Source organism: Symsagittifera roscoffensis, chromosome 2 (assembly GCF_963678635.1).
Source record: "Symsagittifera roscoffensis chromosome 2, txSymRosc1.1, whole genome shotgun sequence".
Lineage (NCBI taxonomy): Eukaryota > Metazoa > Xenacoelomorpha > Acoela > Convolutidae > Symsagittifera > Symsagittifera roscoffensis.
The window spans coordinates 51712597-51730301 of record NC_087063.1 but is presented as its reverse complement, the minus strand read 5'-3'; the positions used below and the strand labels follow the sequence as shown (position 1 = coordinate 51730301).

The 17705-nt window shown below is 39.3% G+C and overlaps 1 protein-coding gene across 4 annotated transcripts in view; it reads right to left on the bottom strand.

The window, feature by feature from the left end:
* The window catches only part of LOC134839122 (LIM and SH3 domain protein 1-like), a 95908-nt gene extending 79236 nt beyond the window's left edge, over positions 1 to 16672 (bottom strand). For 2 of the 4 annotated variants that reach the window (XM_063854563.1, XM_063854562.1), the window contains exons 1-2: positions 16537 to 16661; positions 12848 to 13108 (exon numbers count right to left, since the gene is read on the bottom strand). In XM_063854563.1, coding sequence (XP_063710633.1) covers positions 12848 to 13108; positions 16537 to 16551 — 276 coding nt within the window. In that variant the 5' untranslated portion in view covers positions 16552 to 16661. Of the gene's footprint in view, positions 1 to 12847; positions 13109 to 13403; positions 13464 to 16536 lie in introns of those variants that run through there. The other 2 variants (XM_063854564.1, XM_063854565.1) reach the window with 2 other exon arrangements.
* Positions 16673 to 17705: the final 1033 nt, after the last annotated feature.

Genomic DNA, 17705 nt, shown 5'->3' with positions numbered 1-17705 from the left:
TTTGGTTTCCCTGAGTTGTCAAGTCATCTTGTGGGTGGCAAACTGTCAAAGGTATCTTTGTCCAATAAACAAAACTCCATCTTTTATTTCAGGCCCGTCAGCTTCCCTCTGCTCTTGTCTCTCGTAAAATTCCGTCTTCTTGCTCAAGCTGTCTGCATTCTAGTGCTGGTCTCTGGTCCTGTGCTCGGTTATCATAATGTAACCATCTAGACACACTATCCATCTGCCGACAAAACTTTGATCCAATGAGTAAGTATTCACCCAAGACAATGCTCTGTTATCCACCCGAAGCTTGAATGGCTCGTTGCCAAGATCTGCCAAGACGGTGCTGCCATTCCACTTTTCCTCTCGATGAAGTATCCCAGAAATCGCGACCACTGAGGCAGCTCTGCCTAGGACGTACTTGCCCTTCTCTGTTGACATACCCAAAACCGGAGCCTCACACAACTCTCGTTTTATTCTCTGAAAAAACTCCTCTGCAGCGTCCATGTAAGATTCTTGCCTTTATGTCTCATGAGTTGTTGCATCGGGTATATTTGTCCGCGTAGCCTTTGATGAATTCTCAATACTAGTTTGAGAAACCGAGAAAGCTCATAAACTGATGTTCGAAGTTTGGTTCAACAACTCTGTGAAGGTTCAAGCTCGGAAAAAATTTCAAGGGATTGATATCCTAGAAGATATGAGTTGAAAATTAACAAAATGCAAAAGAATTTTAGGCTAACTTTAAAAACAATGCGATGGAAATTGCAAATTGTTTCAATTGGTATCGGAGAGGTTGTGGCGGGGTTTTGAATGAAGAGACTAAAGCATATTCAAAACTTTGATTCTGAAAACTTTGCAAACATTACCCCTTAACTTACAGCTCCGGTTGAAACAGCTAATGAAAATGGTGAATTGGCTTTTTAAAGACAGAATTAAAAAACTAGATCACAACAAGTAAGTTAGATTGGGGTGTCACAAAAAAAACGACTGCCGTAAAAGAGAAAAGTAAAATAGATTACAGTCCAAGAGGTTTAACATAAAACAACAGATAGCAAGTGAAGAAAAATCAGTACCCAGAGGGTTGGTCTACTAGAATTGCGACGGGAAAATTATGAAAAAGTTTTGGGCCAAATCAATTACCACTTAAGAGAGGAACTCAAGTAGCAATTGAAAAATGAAACTAGAAAGAATCAATGCTCATAATTCAATATCGAAGAAGTCAAAGAATTGTTCGCGAGCAGAATGTGCAGCATTACCGACGCACAAAATGTGTTTCGGAACCAAAAAAAAGGAAAAACCGTTCATCTTTTGCTTGATATTTTGTGCGTGATCAGAGTACCAATTTGGTCTACAAATAATTTCGCTGCGCGCTCACATCCACCAATGTTGGACGAAATCTGGTTCGAAGTTTGGCTACATGGATTTATTTACGATCATCTATCACATCAGTGCTCATCTTTGGTTTTATTTAGATAGTTTTCACGTAGTTAAATTTCCTTCATTCTACCCTTGGTCGGCTGGAGAAAAGAAGCAGTTGGAATTAGTATTTTAAACTAAATTTTTTCCTGCTTGAAATAAATGTGATTGTCACTTTCATCCTTAATGTTAATGTATAATTATTTTAACAGGGTTTTCATATTTGAACTTGACTAATTTATTCTCTCCGATTTCTTAGTTTCCGCTTAGTTCCTTTGTCTTATAATCAAAAGCAGGGTTACTTCTTATAATTTGCGTGTATTGCTGGCAAATGCATATTTAGCACTCACAAAGCGGAAAATTCGCGCAAATCACTTAAAATGTGGAATTTGTTTGCAATTTTGTAGAATCAATTTTGTCTAATCCATCAACAATCCATCAGCACAACAATGTAGGTTACAAGGTATTTCTGCAAAAAAATCCCCAAAAGTTCGTTACCTGGATCCACTTACGATTTTAGAGCATGTTTAAAAACTTGTCCCTGGATTCCACGAGCCTACACACGCCAAGTGATGCGTGTATAAAAGAAAAGTTTGACTTCGTATACTTTTCCTCTGGAAACTCTCCAGAAGGTTGTCCTCTGCTGCCTTTTGGAGTTCATGATTTCATAGGATTACATCTCAAATGGCATAATTCCCAAATGGCATAAAAATGAAAAAAATTCCCAAATGGCGTAAGTTTCATGCAACAGTTGCAACGAAAAAATCGAGATCAATTTTTTCGTGAACAATGTGAGAAAATAAGTCAAATTGTCAATTCAAATGCTGATTGACATTTTATCTTGAAAAAGTTGAAGAATTTTTTGTCAAAAGCAAGAAGCAAAAGCTTGCGGTTATTAATAAGCTTCTTGTGGTCAATTTTTTTCATAAATTTGTTGCGTAAAATTGTTTGGTAGCAATTAAATCCAAATCTTCTTCACATGCTTTCGTTACTGACAAAATGTTAGGTTAGAAATTGATAGAAAACGTTTAAAATACAATGAAAACTTGAAATGTATGCCATTTGGGAAAAGTTTCCATTTTTAAGCCATTTGAGAATTATGCCATTTGGGAAGTTACCATTTCATAGAACCGAGGTTTGAATATTAGGTAGAAGCAACAACTTTATTAATCAATGTAGGTTCTATAATAAACTATTTTATTGTGGTTTTTATTCATGAATTAGATAATAATACGAAAAAATTCAAAGTATAATTTTGAGATATCCAGGTTTGGCTGACGGACTTTAAAACTTTTTACAGGTGCCTTCGGCGCAAATAATTACCAATTTTAATTTTAAAGGGGAAATTTGTTGAATATCATCATTGGCTAAGGGACAAAGCATCAAGACTCACTGTGATACACGACTATCATAAGTACGCCGAGCTCGGGGACTTTGGTTTTAAGTGGATTGCATAGACACTATTTTTCGTTTGTTGTTGCAATGCAAATGTAGAATATAAATACATATAAAACCAAACACAAGCTTGAATACGATTGGACCAAAATGTAAAACCATAAGCACAGTTGGCCAAGCGGACTAAGACAAAGTAAGCTAACGCCAATTATTTGTGTGACATAACAGATGACGTAGGTTCGAGTCCCCCACCTGCCCATGTATTAATATACTTAAAACGGGGGTTATCCCATTTTAACTGTTTTTTGGTTCTAATTCGGTTCAACCTTGATTAAAGCTGACCGCCAAAAAGAGCAATTTGTCTCAAGGACATTACCGACCGGTTCTTGTGGCTAGCTTGCGCCAATTTGTTTATTGGAACTGAATATTGGTTAAAATTTATGAACTTGTTTAACAGCAAAAACTCGAATGAAAATTATCAATATATCCGATAAAATCTGTATTGCCGAGAATACGAATTCATTATTGATTTTTCGGTTTTAACTTCATTCTACGGAGATTTAGCGAGCACATTTTGGCGCCCCACAAGGGACAGTTTTTTGATGTCCCTCCAGTACAACACCCTTACCTCAAAAAGTTGCCTGTTGCCCCACCTTTTTCATTGCTATGAGATTGGCAGCAGGGGAATAAAAGGACAAACAAGAGGTTTAATTATTGTCTGCAATATGGTTTTCTGGCTGTTATCTGAAGCATCCTTCAAAAGCAATTAGTTTTCTGGCAATAAACTACAGCAGGACTGCATTCTCGGGCTTTTACATTCCTGGCAGTATTATACAGCTGCAGCAGCATTCTCGGGCAATTCAATTTCTGACAGGATTCTCCAGCAGTGATCTCGGTCCACTACTGCACCTTGGACGATCGGACGCCCCTCTCCAGCAGTGTTCTCGGTCCACTACTGCACCTTGGACGATCGGACGCCCCTCTCCAGCAGTATTCTCGGTTCACTACTGCACCTTTGACAGTCGGCCCACTACAGCCCTTCTCAAGCAGTGTCCGTGGCCCACTCTAGTCCTTCAGCAGAGCTGTTGGATACGGACCCCATAAGTGATTTCGCGAAGTTGTGTACGAGTCCTAGATGGTCTGTCGCTGCAACCAAACGAGGTGATTCGAGGGTTTCTTGTAGACAACCAGCAAACCGGTGACCGCCCAATCTCCAATTAAAACTGTAAGACTCGACTAGTTTAAAACTCTCTTATTGTGCTGTAAATTTTATACGATGTCATATATGTTCAAAATTTTTCCGCAAGCTGGCCCCCGGTAATTTTTCGCAATACTCAAAATTTTTGGACAGTTCCGTTGAACTCAGATATCTTACAATCGGTACTTAGACAATTAACTCGACATTTTTCTCGATACCAAAATTTTTTGGATATATGTGAACGGAATAATAATCAGTGAAATCGGAACATAGACAAGAGGTACTAGACTAGTTTTTTGGATTGGTTTATGACTCGAACCTGCTGACCAAAATTTTCTGAAAAATTTTGTGAAAAAAGTAAAAAATTGCCAAAAAATCCTCAAAACGTTTCCAGAATTCTGCGAAACTGTGCTGTAAGATGACACCAACCTAAAGTTCAGTGGTCTGGTAGCGAAATATCAGGCAAAGTAAGTTGAGTTTTTTCATCCTCAGGTTTCTTCCGCGTGTGATGTTGGAACTTAACCAATTTGCCTGATCCCCCACCCACCATTGATGAAACTGAAAGCCAGTGCGCTTCAAATAAAACAAAGCCGTTTGAGCCCGTCCGATTATTGACTTCGTTGCGTGACAGTAAAGTTAAGTGGTCAGGTACGGTGATATTAAGTGAATTAAGTTGAATTCTTTCATCCTCAGGTTTACTCCGTGTGTGTTGTTGGAGTTCAACCGACCTACTTAATTTTCCAACCCCATTGGTACTTAAGCGTGACGAAGCCGTCGCATAGGTCCCCTAAGTGTATGGTATTCATTCTCGGAGCTAGTTCTTTGGATCACGCGCTCCGAAAACTTCCCGCTCCGTCCCAGAAGCGCGTCAAAGATACTTGCTTTACGAAGCCAGGTTTCAGTTTGAACTTTAACGCTAGGGACTCTCAGAAAACGATACAGTACTACCTTCATCACTACTTGTCGCACCGTAACGACCTCGTAATTTGGCACGACGCCATTAATAACTCGATAAGTAGGCACCGCAGTAACAATAACTGCAAGCTGAGTAGTGAGCAACTTGTCAATTTATTATTAAGGTATAGGACAAACATTTGTGCGATCGTATACTGTAGACGGAACGGAACCGAGGATTTTAGGTTCAACAGGTATTCTCGTTCTGAACGTCGTCAAAGACTTTATTTCTAAGCGTAAGGCTAAGGACCAGGTACTAATTGAGAAGTACAAAGAGCTTCACCAGCCTCCTTCCCTTGAGATAAAGACTCTCCTCCTTCTAAGGCGATATAGCGCTAATATTAACGTCCTTAAGATACGTAGGAAGCGGAACCACTTACCCCTCAAAGCTCGGAAAGCTATAAAAAATAGGCTTCAGGCAGAAGCTTTGAGACGTTAAGTTCCCCCGTCTTGTAAGCTAATGTTGATTTACTAATGCAAATTTAATTACGTACCAAAACAGTATCTCATTTTATTGATTGTTTTCTATAAGTGAGCATCCGTAGAATATTGTCAATTTGTGAAAAACATGGACGAAAAATTTCAAAGTAAGATACGCAAGTTATTCGAAACCCGTCTAAATCTAGAAAATGAGCTGCTTAAAGGTCATTCATTATTACTTGAGTACATTGAGAATAATAGTCGCACTACAAAAACTGATAATGCTGTTTACAAATGTAAAATTACGTTGGAAAAAGCTGTCGACGTCAATGAGCAATTAATTAGCTTAGCGGGAAAAACGAAAAACCCTGAAAAAATTATTGCTCAGCAAGACCTTTGGCTTCAGAAAATAACCGAAATGAACGATAAAGTAATGCACGAAGCTCAGAGTTACAAGATGAGCCTTGAACCTTCGTCATTTCCAGCAGCCGGCGTTTCAGGGAGCAAGGAATCTTTACAACAAACTAGGTCTGAGACATCCTCACGCTCGCACCAAACAAGAGATTCAGAAGCACGAGTATCTGAAAACAGGTCTAAGGTCTCTAATAAGTCTAAGAATAGTAGAAAGCTTGACTCACATAAGTCTGATAAATCTGCTTCCATTCGTCATACGTCGACTGTTCGCACTATGTCATCAAGTGAGAAACGGCCTTAGTTAGCTTTAGTAAAACGACGCCATGAGGAGCTGGAAAGGCAGTATTAAGTAACTTTAAGACTTAAAGAGCAAGAGAACCGTCTTAAGTTCGAACAAAATCAGCTGGAACTAGAGCAACTGGCTGAAAGTCATTAAAAGCAACTAATTGAAATGGAATTGAAAGCGTTTGAACTTGAGGACAGTTCATCTGAGGTTAGCGAGAAGTTAGTGGAAAGTAACTTGACAGGAGTAAGTCAACCAATTTCAAAAGTAGCAACCGATCGAACTAATGATTGGGTAGCGCGCCAGGTTTGCAGGCCTTCACTCCTGTACCCATTTCGTCACGACCGACGACTTCCGCCATCCTCGCTCATGCAATTCACACCAGTAATAGTCATAACCATGAGCACACATCATTGAGTGACCCTGGAATCCATAGTTATGGACGTCAGGCTATGCCTCAATTTGGCAGTGCAAGCCTTTTGCCATTGCAAGCTTCTGTTCCATTCCCAGTTAACAATATGCATTCTAGTGCACACGTGTTACCACCAACGTCTGCTGTTCCTTTACAGGCCATGAGTTCCCGGTTTTGGTTTTGTTTCTTTTTCGCCTGCATTTGCTGGTGGTGGCTTCTCATCTTCTGGAGTAAACCCAACGCCGGTTTTCTTTTCGGCACCTAATTGCCAATGCAGTGCCAGTCCAGACGCCACATAATCTTCCCTTTGTTCCGCATACTGTGTCACCTAATATCAACGATTACTACACAAGTGATGCAAACTTATGGCGATTGGCAGCTACATTACTGCTCAGTGTTGTAATGCTGGAAACATTTTTTCTAATGTGACAACTGTTGTCCCATCGTGTAACACCGCCGCTCCGTATACTAGTGGTGGGATTGTGTATTTTAATACTCCCCCAGTTCATCCACAACATGTTCCGCATTTTGTCAATCATACTAATACTGGTTATCAGCCAGTCAACGAAGACTACGCACCGTCTTCCGCTTATCCGAGCCAAGGTTGTTCATCGGATCGACCTCTCTCCACTCGTGAATTGGCGGAATTATTGATGCATAGTCGGAAAGATCATCTTCCTGAATGGAAGTTAGCCCAGTTTGACGGCAACCCGTTAACTTGGCACGAATGGTTTGGTCAGTTTAAGTCCACCGTTGATTCCGCTGTTCTCACCGATGATACGAAACTGACATACTTAAAAACGCTCGTCACAGGCAAAGCAAAAACCGCAATTGCGGAGTTTAGTTATAGTGGCGTTATGTACAAGGATGCACTGGCCACCTTGCAACGGAAGTTTGGGCAACCACATGCCATTGTTGGTGCGCATCTTGATAAGCTGAATACTTTTCCTCCACTTAAGATGCACAATTCGGAAAATGTCATTAGTTTCTCCTCTGCCATATCTGGCCTCGTAGCAGTTTTCAAATCATTGTCTTTCAACGATGATCTAAAGAGTGTTAACCTGTTAAACCAAGCTGTTAGTAAACTTCCGCCTAACCTCAAGGAGGCTTGGTCAATGCATACTGTTAGACATAATTGGCAGCCACCAACACTCTTAGACTTTAACAACTGGTTGAAAGAAAAGGCCGAGGGGCATGAAAGATTACGTTTACTCAACTCTAAGGCGAAAAACGATGAACCAGTTAAACCAAAAACAACCAAAGTTTTTGCAGCCAATAGCCAGGTAACTAGTAAGGCTCAGGATAAGTCTAAGTTTCCGCCGTGCGTTTTGTGTAAGGGTAGTCATGCATTGTGGAATTGTGCTGTTTTTAAGGAAAAGATTGCTACTCAGCGAGCAAAATACGTAGCTGAACAGAAATTTTTCTTCGCTTGTCTCAATGGCAATCATAGTTTCCGGTAATGTGCTAGAGCAAAAAAGTGCCCGAAGCCAGAGTGTGATAGCACACATAATGTCTTGCTCCATGGAGCCGAAAGAATATTTCCTCGGAAGGAAAATTCAAATGTCTCGAATAAGGCTGGAACAAACAAATCCAAGGAGAAAACAAACACTTCCACCCATGCCGCTGTTAGTGATGTACATGACATTGAATCTTCTAAAGGGTTGTTGCCAATTGCAACGCTCGGTGTATCCTCGGATGTAACCAGTCTCCTGACGTTGGTTCTTTGTGATAGTGCATCGACTCACTCCTGGGTGTCTTCGTCACTCGTAAACCGTCTCGGCTTAGTAGGGGAGCCCGTTAACTTGTCAATTAGTGGTTTCAGTTCAACCACCATTGTTGAGACTCAGAGGGTCAAGGTTACAGTTTCCTCCGAGCCGAATAATAGTGATTTCGTATTTTCTCTCTGTGCATATGTTAAAGACAATATTCGGATTGGTTCCGAATTAATCAATATTGCTGATTTGCAGAATAAATATCCGCAATTAGCACCTATTAAACCCACTCAATATACGTATAAAGACGTTGAAGTTATTATCGGACAAGACTACTACCACGCCGTTAGATCCATTGAGTTCATCTTGGGAGATGATAAAAACTCACCGTGTCCCGTTCGCCTACCGATAGGTTGGGTCTTAAGTGGTCCGTTGCCGCCGTCCGGTAATTCTACTTCTTCGTGTTTCAAGTGTGTTGTTGAAGATTCTTCTCCGACCGACCAGATAAAATCCTGGTACGAGTTGGAATCGTATGGTGCTTTCAAACAAGTCGATGCCCGTTCCGCCGCGGATAAACATGCTTTATCCATCCTAAATTCTGAAACTGTTCACAATGGCAAAAGATACATTGTGCCTATGCTTTGGATTGGTAGTAATGTCAGTCTACCAAACAATTATTACTCGTCACTCGCCCAATTTAAATCATTGGAGAGAAAGTTAAGTAAAGACCCTGAGCTGCGCGAAAATACGTAGAAACAATTAGAGAGGACATTAGGAAAGGCTATGTCGTTACCGTCGAACCGCATGATCCACGTAAGCGTTCCGATCGCGAGTGGTATCTTCCGCACCATCCCGTCGTAAATCCGAATAACCCGTGTAAGGTGCGCCGAGTCCTTAATGGGGCTTCTAGGTTTCACGGCACATCCTTAAATAAGTCCTTATTGGTGGGTCCTGACCTACTCCAAAATTGAATTTTTGTGCTTTTGCGATTCCGTCAACACAAGTACGCCGTCTCCGCGGATATAGAGGGTATGCTCCTCCAGGTAGGAGTCCTTGCCGGCGATCAAATTTCGCTCCGTTTTTTTGTGGCGGGAGGATACCACTTCCGATGTGGTAGTTCATCAGTACACTCGCCATATATTCGGCGCACGGGATTCGCCTACGTGCGCCAATTTCGCGTTGCGAAAAACAGCAACTGATAATATGTCCACATACCCTGAGGCCGCCTCAGTCGTAAATGAAAAATTTTACATGGACGATTACTTGGATTCATTCGAGAACGTTACCCAAGCAATTAAAACTAGTCGCAATTTGGTTTCCTTACTAAAATTAGGAGGATTTAATTTGACTAAATTTGTCAGTAATGCTGATGAAATCACTTCAGCAATGAACCCCGAGGAATCCGAAACCTCATCTTCACCCATCAAGGAAATATGTAACAGTGCCGAACAATCATCACACGTCTTAGGTCTTAAGTGGGACCATGTAAAAGACACATTGGTTGTTAGCAGAGGCGTGGATTGTCCTCTCGATAAAGCAATAACTCAACGAACCGTCTTGAGTTTCGTCTCTTCTGTGTTTGACCCTGTTGGGTTAGTAGCTCCATACACAGTTAGGGCCCGTCTTTTACTTAAAGATATTTGGAAAATCAGTGGTCAAAGTTGGGACGACGAATTGCCAGAAGACATAAAAGATAAGTTTCTCGAGTGGCACTCCGGTCTCCCTCTCTTAGGGCAATTGACTATTCCCCGTTGTTACTTCACGGAGCCTGTGGATCAAATTGAGCTCCACATGTTCGGTGATAGCTCGCAGGAAGTTTTCTGTGCGGTTGGATTTTTGCGTGCGCGACTCTCGAGCTTGCACAAAACTCAAATATCCTTCAGCTTTGGTAAAGCTCGCGTTGGGCCCATGAAAGCGCTATCTATACCTAAGCTAGAGTTTCAAGCTGCTCTGCTCGCCACACGACTAAGAGATGATATACTGGCCACCCTTACCGTCTCTGTTAATCATGTCTACACGTGGACAGATAGTACAACAGTTTTGCAGTGGCTAAACTCCACTAAAAAATTACCTGTATTCGTCGCTAATCGTGTCGGCAAAATTCTCGAATCGACCACTATTGATGAGTGGCACCATGTTCTGAGCGGCGATAATCCAGCTGATACCTGTACGCGGGGGATTTCTTTGGAAGCCCTCAGGATAGCAGCTGGGTTATTGGTCCGAGCATTCTCAGGACTACTGATTGGCTGTTTATACCCGACGAACGTGTAATCAATAAAATTCGTTTGAAGGGTCCTTCTTGTGATGTTGATAATTGCTTGGAGACATCATCTTCCTTCGTCACCGATGTCACATCCATCAAACATCCCGAACACGGGTTCAATTGGGAAAGATTCAGTTCCTTTACGAGATATAAGCGAGCAGTCGCTTTTATGTTGAGGATGCTGCCTTCACATAAGTATTTTCGTAGTAAGGACTTACGAATCACCGACCCCACTGAACTTGATATGGCAGAAAACAAACTGATTCATCTTGCTCAGATGGAATCCTTCCCCGTTGAATTGAAAACGCTCACCGCTGGCAAACCTATTAAGAATAGTAGTAAAATTGCCACATACTCGCCATTTATCGGTCCCGCTGGTATCATTCGTTCCACCGGACGGATTGTGCGCTTAGTGAATACCGAGTTTGATACTAAGCACCCAATAATACTCGACGCGCGACATACCCTAGTTCGTTTGTTGGCCCGCAGCTTCCACCATAAGCATTTTCATCAAGGATTAGATTACATGCGCTCCGTTTTAAATATGAAATATGCAAAACTTGGGTTGCGTCGACTACTTCGGTCTATCGAAAATCAATGTGTGACATACCGTAAACGCAAAGCAAGCACCATCCAGCCAATTATGTCCGATTTACCTGTCGAACGTCTCGGATACAAACAACCACCCTTCAATCATACGGGTGTGGATTACTTTGGACCGCTTTACGTTCCGGTTCGCAGAAGCACGGAAAAAAGATGGGGATTTCTTTATACTTGCCTCACCACCAGGGCTGTACAACTTGAGATTGTACCATCTTTAGACACCAGTTCGTGTGTCATGGGCATTGAACGATTCGTTGCGCGCCGTGGTACGCCAAGCCAAATCTGGTCGGATAATGGCACGAACTTCGTTGGTGCGGAAAAGGAATTACTTGCCTGCATCAAGAGCTGGAATGGCATGGCTCCGACCATTTTTGCACACAAAGGTCTTATTTGGAAATTTAACCCGCCAGGCGCACCCCATCATGGCGGCTCCTGGGAACGCCTCGTCCGAAGCGTGAAGCGCGTGCTGTACGATATCCTAGGCAGTAGGCGAGTCACTGAAGAGGTGTTAGGAACAACGCTCTGCTTAGTTGAACAGGCTTTGAATTCGAGGCCAATCACTCCCGTTAGTACCGATTCACGTGAGTGAGAAGCGTTAACCCTAAACCATTTTTTGCTTGGACAACATGCCACAAGCTTTCCTTCGCTTTTACCCGGGGAGCACTTCGATCACAAGAAAAGGTAAGTGCGAGCGCAGTCATATGCTAACGCGATTTGGTCTCGTTGGCTTCGAGAATATGTTCCCTCGCTGAATAAGCGTGTCAAGTGGTACACTCATTCTGACTTCACTCTTAAAACAGGCGCACTCGTGTGGGTGATTGAGCCCGATAGTCCGCGTGGGTACTACCCTCTTGCCCGAATCGTCAAGCTAAGCTACGGACAGAACGGTTGCGCTCGATCCGCCCTTGTTAAGACCGCAACCCGTGAAGTCACTCGGCCGACCGTTAAGCTCGCTACGGTTCTTCCTTCTTCAGGGGGGGAGGATGTTGCAATGCAAACGTAGAATATAAATTCATATAAAACCAAACACAAGCTTGAATATGATTGGACCAAAATGTAACAACCATAAGCACATTTGGCCAAGCGGACTAAGACAAAGTAAGCTAACGCCGATTATATGTGTGACATAACAGTTGACGTAGGTTCGAGTCCCCCACCTGCCCATGTATTAATACACTAAAAACGGGGGTTATATCCCATTTTAACTGTTTTTTGGTTCTAATTCGGTTCAACCTTGATTAAAGCTGACCGCCAAAAAGAGCAATTTGTCTCAAGGACATTACCGACCGGTTCTTGTGGCTAGCTTGCGCCAATTTGTTTATTGGAACTGAATATTGGTTAAAAATTATGAACTTGTTTAACAGCAAAAACTTGAATGAAAATTATCAATATATCCGATAAATTCTGTATTGCCGAGAATACGAATTCATTATTGATTTTTCGGTTTTAACTTCATTCTACGGAGATTTAGCTAGACTTGTGACTACTTAGCTTCTCCAAATCGATAAAATTGTTTTGAAAGTCAATACCACTCCTCCGCACTCAAATAAAACATGATAGGAAATAAAAAATTGAAGCTCATTGTTTTTCCAACTCGAAGAGCTGAATTAATTTTCGTCACCCTCAAGGCATTTATAATAGTTTTTATTTGCTGTTGTATGTTGCTGGTAAAATTAAACTTTCTAACTTTTCTATAATTATTTCCAGTTATTCATTTAATTTCTATAGAGGGCGCGAAATTTTGTACTATTTGCTCACTGACAGCTGTTTCATTTCTTTTTAAAATTAATTTTACCTGGCTTCCTCCATTGAGATTTGCAGGGGCTTCGGCCACTGTAGTATGTCTAACAGAAGGGTAATGGAGGTCACAATATGGCAGCTTGTTGTACCCCTTGTAAGTTTCCAAAGTGAGCACTATTTTGCAAGTTTCGCAAAAGAAACACGCCTTGTGCCAGCATTTGTCCAAGCAGCTTAATATCTCGCTCGCAGGAATACTCTTCTCGCATCTCACACATGGATAGTCCATAGTAGCAAACCGAGGGTCTTTTGAATTATTCTAAAAAGTGATGAAAAAATGGAAAAATTTGATTTTTTTTTTCTGAATATGTTTCAAATTCAACACCCCCCCCATCTATTCAGGCACCAGGCAATATACTCTGCGTCTGATATTGTATTGATCAGACCAAACTATTCGTTTATCTATAGTTTTACGAAAAAAGGAAAACAGGTCGCAGGTAAATATCTTTTTAGTTTTGTGCTCAAACTTTTAATAGTTTTCGGATGATATAGAAAAAATCTCACAAAAGTGGCTTGTTAAAAAGTCAAGAAATTATCTGAAGAAAGAACCATACCGACGGTATTAAATACTCGATAACTTTGTTTGAAGTTGATGATCCGACCGATTAGCTTGCACCGACTTCAATGGGATATTACTGTTTTTGTTTATTTGCCCGACGGCCGATTAGCTTGCCTGAGTTCAATTTGGAACTATTTGATAAGCCGCCACGCACAAATAACTCGCATTACGCCTTCAGCATCAAAAAAAATTCTCAATGCGTACAAAATAAGTTTAGAGCTTGGCCAAACTGGCAATTTTCAAACCCGCAGACCTTTAACAAAAAATAATTGGAAGCAAAATATCTTTTTACTTTTGAGCTCATGGAATCAATATCTTCAATGCGGTGTTAATTTTTCTGTTCGAAAATCTTTATTTTAATTGCTCAAAGTTAACCGAATGAAAAAAAAGCACCCCAAGTATAATTTATCCTTACTTTCTTCGAAATTTTTCACAAACAGGTTGCATGTGACATCTATCTAGAAATTTGAGCTCAAAGCCTTACTGGCTTTTAATTGATTTTTAAAACTTCGCAACAATGGCTACTTAGGAAGTCCACACCGATGGGCTGAGTTATACTAGGTAGACAACAGCGTATTCATACTCATCAGAGAGTAGACAAATTCAGAACTGATACTAGATAGCATACGTACGGGTTGACGTCCATAAAAGAAAAATGCTTCTCATACAATTTCATATATGGCGACTATGGAACAAATACGTATCATACAGTTTTCATACAATTTTAAAAACTAAATTAAACGTTTTTAGAGAAATATTTATGTTCTATTTCCATCTTTTGAATCTTTCTGCTCAGCAAAAACATGATTTCAATTTTGGTCAAAAAAATGCTTATCATAATAATTTCTTATATGAAAATTGTATGATAAGCTTTTTGCTATAGAAAAAATAAAATCCTCAAAATTAATTTAACGATGTTTCTGGATGAGTTTACTTGAGTTTAAAAAAATTTATTGAAAGAGTAATTTGACTCTCAAAAACATGGTTTTAGTTTTGGTCAAAAAATGCTTATCTTATAATTTTCATATAAAAAATTGTATGATAAGTATTTTTTCATTGGCAAAACACAAACTTGAGGTAATTTGAGGTATCCCGTTTTTGGTTGCAAACTTGCTTTTGTGCTCAAATATAAATTTTGCATGCAAAATTTGACTTTTTGTGTTTATAACATTTTAGTTTTGTGCTCAAATTTTTAATAGTTTTCGGATGATATAAAATTGCCAGTTTGGCCATGCTCTGAACTAATTTTGTAACATTGAGAATTTTTTTGATGCTGAAGGCGTATTGCGAGTTATTTGTGCGTGGCGGCTTATCAATTAGTTCCAAATTGAATTCAGGCAAGCTAATTGGGCGTTGGGCAAATAAACAAAAACAGTAATATCCCATTGAAGTCGGTGCAAGCTAATCGGTCGGATCAGCAACTTCAAACAAAGTTATCGAGTATTTAATACAGTCGGAATAGTTCTTTCTTCAGAAAATTTTTTGACTTTTTAACAAGCCAGTTTCGTGAGATTTTTTCTATGTCATCCGAAAACTATTAAAAATTTGAGCACATAACTAAAACGTAATAAACATAAAAAGTCAAATTTTGCATGCAAAAATTTATATTTGAGCACAAAAGCCAAACTTTTTCTGAACAGGATTATATTTTGTATTTCATTTGCTAAGATAAAAATAAATTTGTGAAAAAAAGGCCTTTTTTTCTCAACTACCAAAACTTTCAAACCAAAAATTATCTAGCCATATACAAAAAGTTACCTTTTTGGTATTTAGTTCCATGTGAAAATGTAAAAATTAACGTAAGTGGAAAAAATCACCAGATGCAGTTTATCTGCGTGGTAACTGCCAGTTACAATATGGGTTTTCTTATGACAAAAAGTCCAAGATTAGTGTTTCGGATGAAACACAAAATTTCAAACTAATGTTTTTAGGTATTTTCATTTGTAGAAAAAATGTTTGTCATACAATTTCAAACTATGGAAAAAATGTCTATCATAATATTTCATAATATGGAAAAAATGCTTGTCATGCTATTTTCATAGTATTTTTTTGGTCTATGAAATAGTATGATAAGCATTTTTTTCATAATTTGAAATAGTATGATAAGCATTTTTTGTCAACCCGGGCAATTACATTTACTTCGCAAGTTTACTGGTTCATCTATTTTCTTGAAATGCCATTTCTCTACTTACTGACAAGCATCAATACGCATCAATAAGCATCAATACGCGGTGATCTGCTTGCACACGCGGTGATCTGCGCGGTGATATGTTTTATAAAAACTAAAACCAAGCCATTGCCATTGCGAGGCCAAATTGGGCACTGGACAGGCGCACATTTTGATGTGTTTAGGTCTCTGGAATCCACAGACAAATATTTATTCATAGAAACACAAAATTAAGGAAAAACAAAACCAACCAAAGCTCTAAAAGAGCGGTACTCTTGTCACAAAATGGCCCAAAATCATTATTTCTGCATCTTCAACTGTAATTAAAATATTTGAATCTGATTTGTTTATAGGCCAATCAAATGCCAAAAACATGGTCCGGAATTTCAGTAAAAATTCCAAAGGGATGAAAAATTCTGGCCAAATTCACTAGCGTGCCGATGGGAGGAGGGCGGGAGGGGTGGGCAACCACAGCTTTTTTAATTTTGGTTGCCAATTTTTTTCAAAGGGTCACGCCTTTGGCATAACTTTATGACATCCATTTTTCGCTGAACAACCTCAAAAATTTTCTAAAGGCGCATTTGGCGCCAATAGCCAATATGAATAAGATTGAGGGGGAGCAAGCGCCAAAAAAACGCCATTTTTGGTCAAACTTTTCCAGAAGGTACCTAAAAACTAAAATTTATCTAATTTTTTTCTGTTGGAAATATGGTCTGAAATGCTGGACCGTTTTGCTTGAATTTGAAATTAGCCAAATAGTCAATCAGATTCAACCGCATTAAGTTTTGCTTAAGATGTAAAGATATTGAGGATGGCCGTTTTGTGCATAAGTCCCGAGTGCGGATGTGTTGCCAAGTCAGCTTATACTTAACAAAATAAACAGTTTGGCCTCGTAATAGCGCGAAAAAATTTGTCCAGCTTAAAATGTTGAACTTAACTTTCATTAATTAATAATTTTTACATTGTACATTAACATGATTCAATTTTGTTTTACCGAGTGACAAACAATTTTTAATTCAATAAAAGATAAGAAACAAAATTAAAAGTTATAACTCTCAATAAAAAGTTATCTGCAAAAGGATTAACCATGAGAAAAATGAAAAACGAAGCATAAACGTAGCTCAGATTACAACAACGTAGCTCAGATTACAACATGAATCAACTTGAAAGCTCTGCAAGTTACGTCATATAGTAACTTACAAATTTACGCTCTGCTCTGAGAGTTATCAGCTGAAAATTTGAGTAAATTACTTGAAAACATGGATTTTTTTTCCAATTTCTTCTAAGGGTTCTTTTATTTCTACAGTAAGAAACAACAAGCAAAACAGCTGATTGTTTTGACACCCCCAACGCGCGTCCTTCTATCTGGTTGAGGGATATGGTTCTCATTTTCGTTTTACTTAACTTTAACTTTAAACTCTAGAGTACATACACTTTTTCGTTCTTTGGCATTCTTTTTATCATTTTTTTGTGCCACAGAAAATCAGTAATCGGCATTTTTGGATGAAGAAGTCGCGATCTATAAGTTAAACGATTGGACTTTAAACTCAAGAGTACATACATTTTTTCGTTCTGTCGCATTCTTTTTATCAACTTTTTGTGCCACAGAAAATCAGTACTCGACGTTTTTGGCTGGAAGAGTCGCGATCTATAAGTTAAACGATTGGCGGCACTCCATCTATTTTAATACAAGCTAAAACTAATACAGAGACCAGGTCAACATTTAACTTAAACGCAGAGGATCTATAACTGGGCCATGTCTTTAATACCAGTCAAATTCTGTTAAAAGCAGGACATAGTCTAATCGATTGGCAAACCTGCACAGAAAAAATTGATTTCGAATCTAGTTAAATTTCTTTATATCGACTTCAAATCGATCCTGGGTTATTAAAAAAGCACATTCTAGTAACTGAAATGAATTTTAAATCGAATTTAATCTATCTCTCTTGAAAATTTTGGATCAATGGAATTGTCTAAACAATCGATTTATATCGATTTGGATGGATTTTTCCCATTAAAATCAAACCGAATGTTGACAGAAATCTTCTATTTATCTCCATTAAAAAATAACCCGGCAGATCTAAGATCTAAAAAATCGTTTTCAAAACAATTAAAGAAAAACAATCAAAA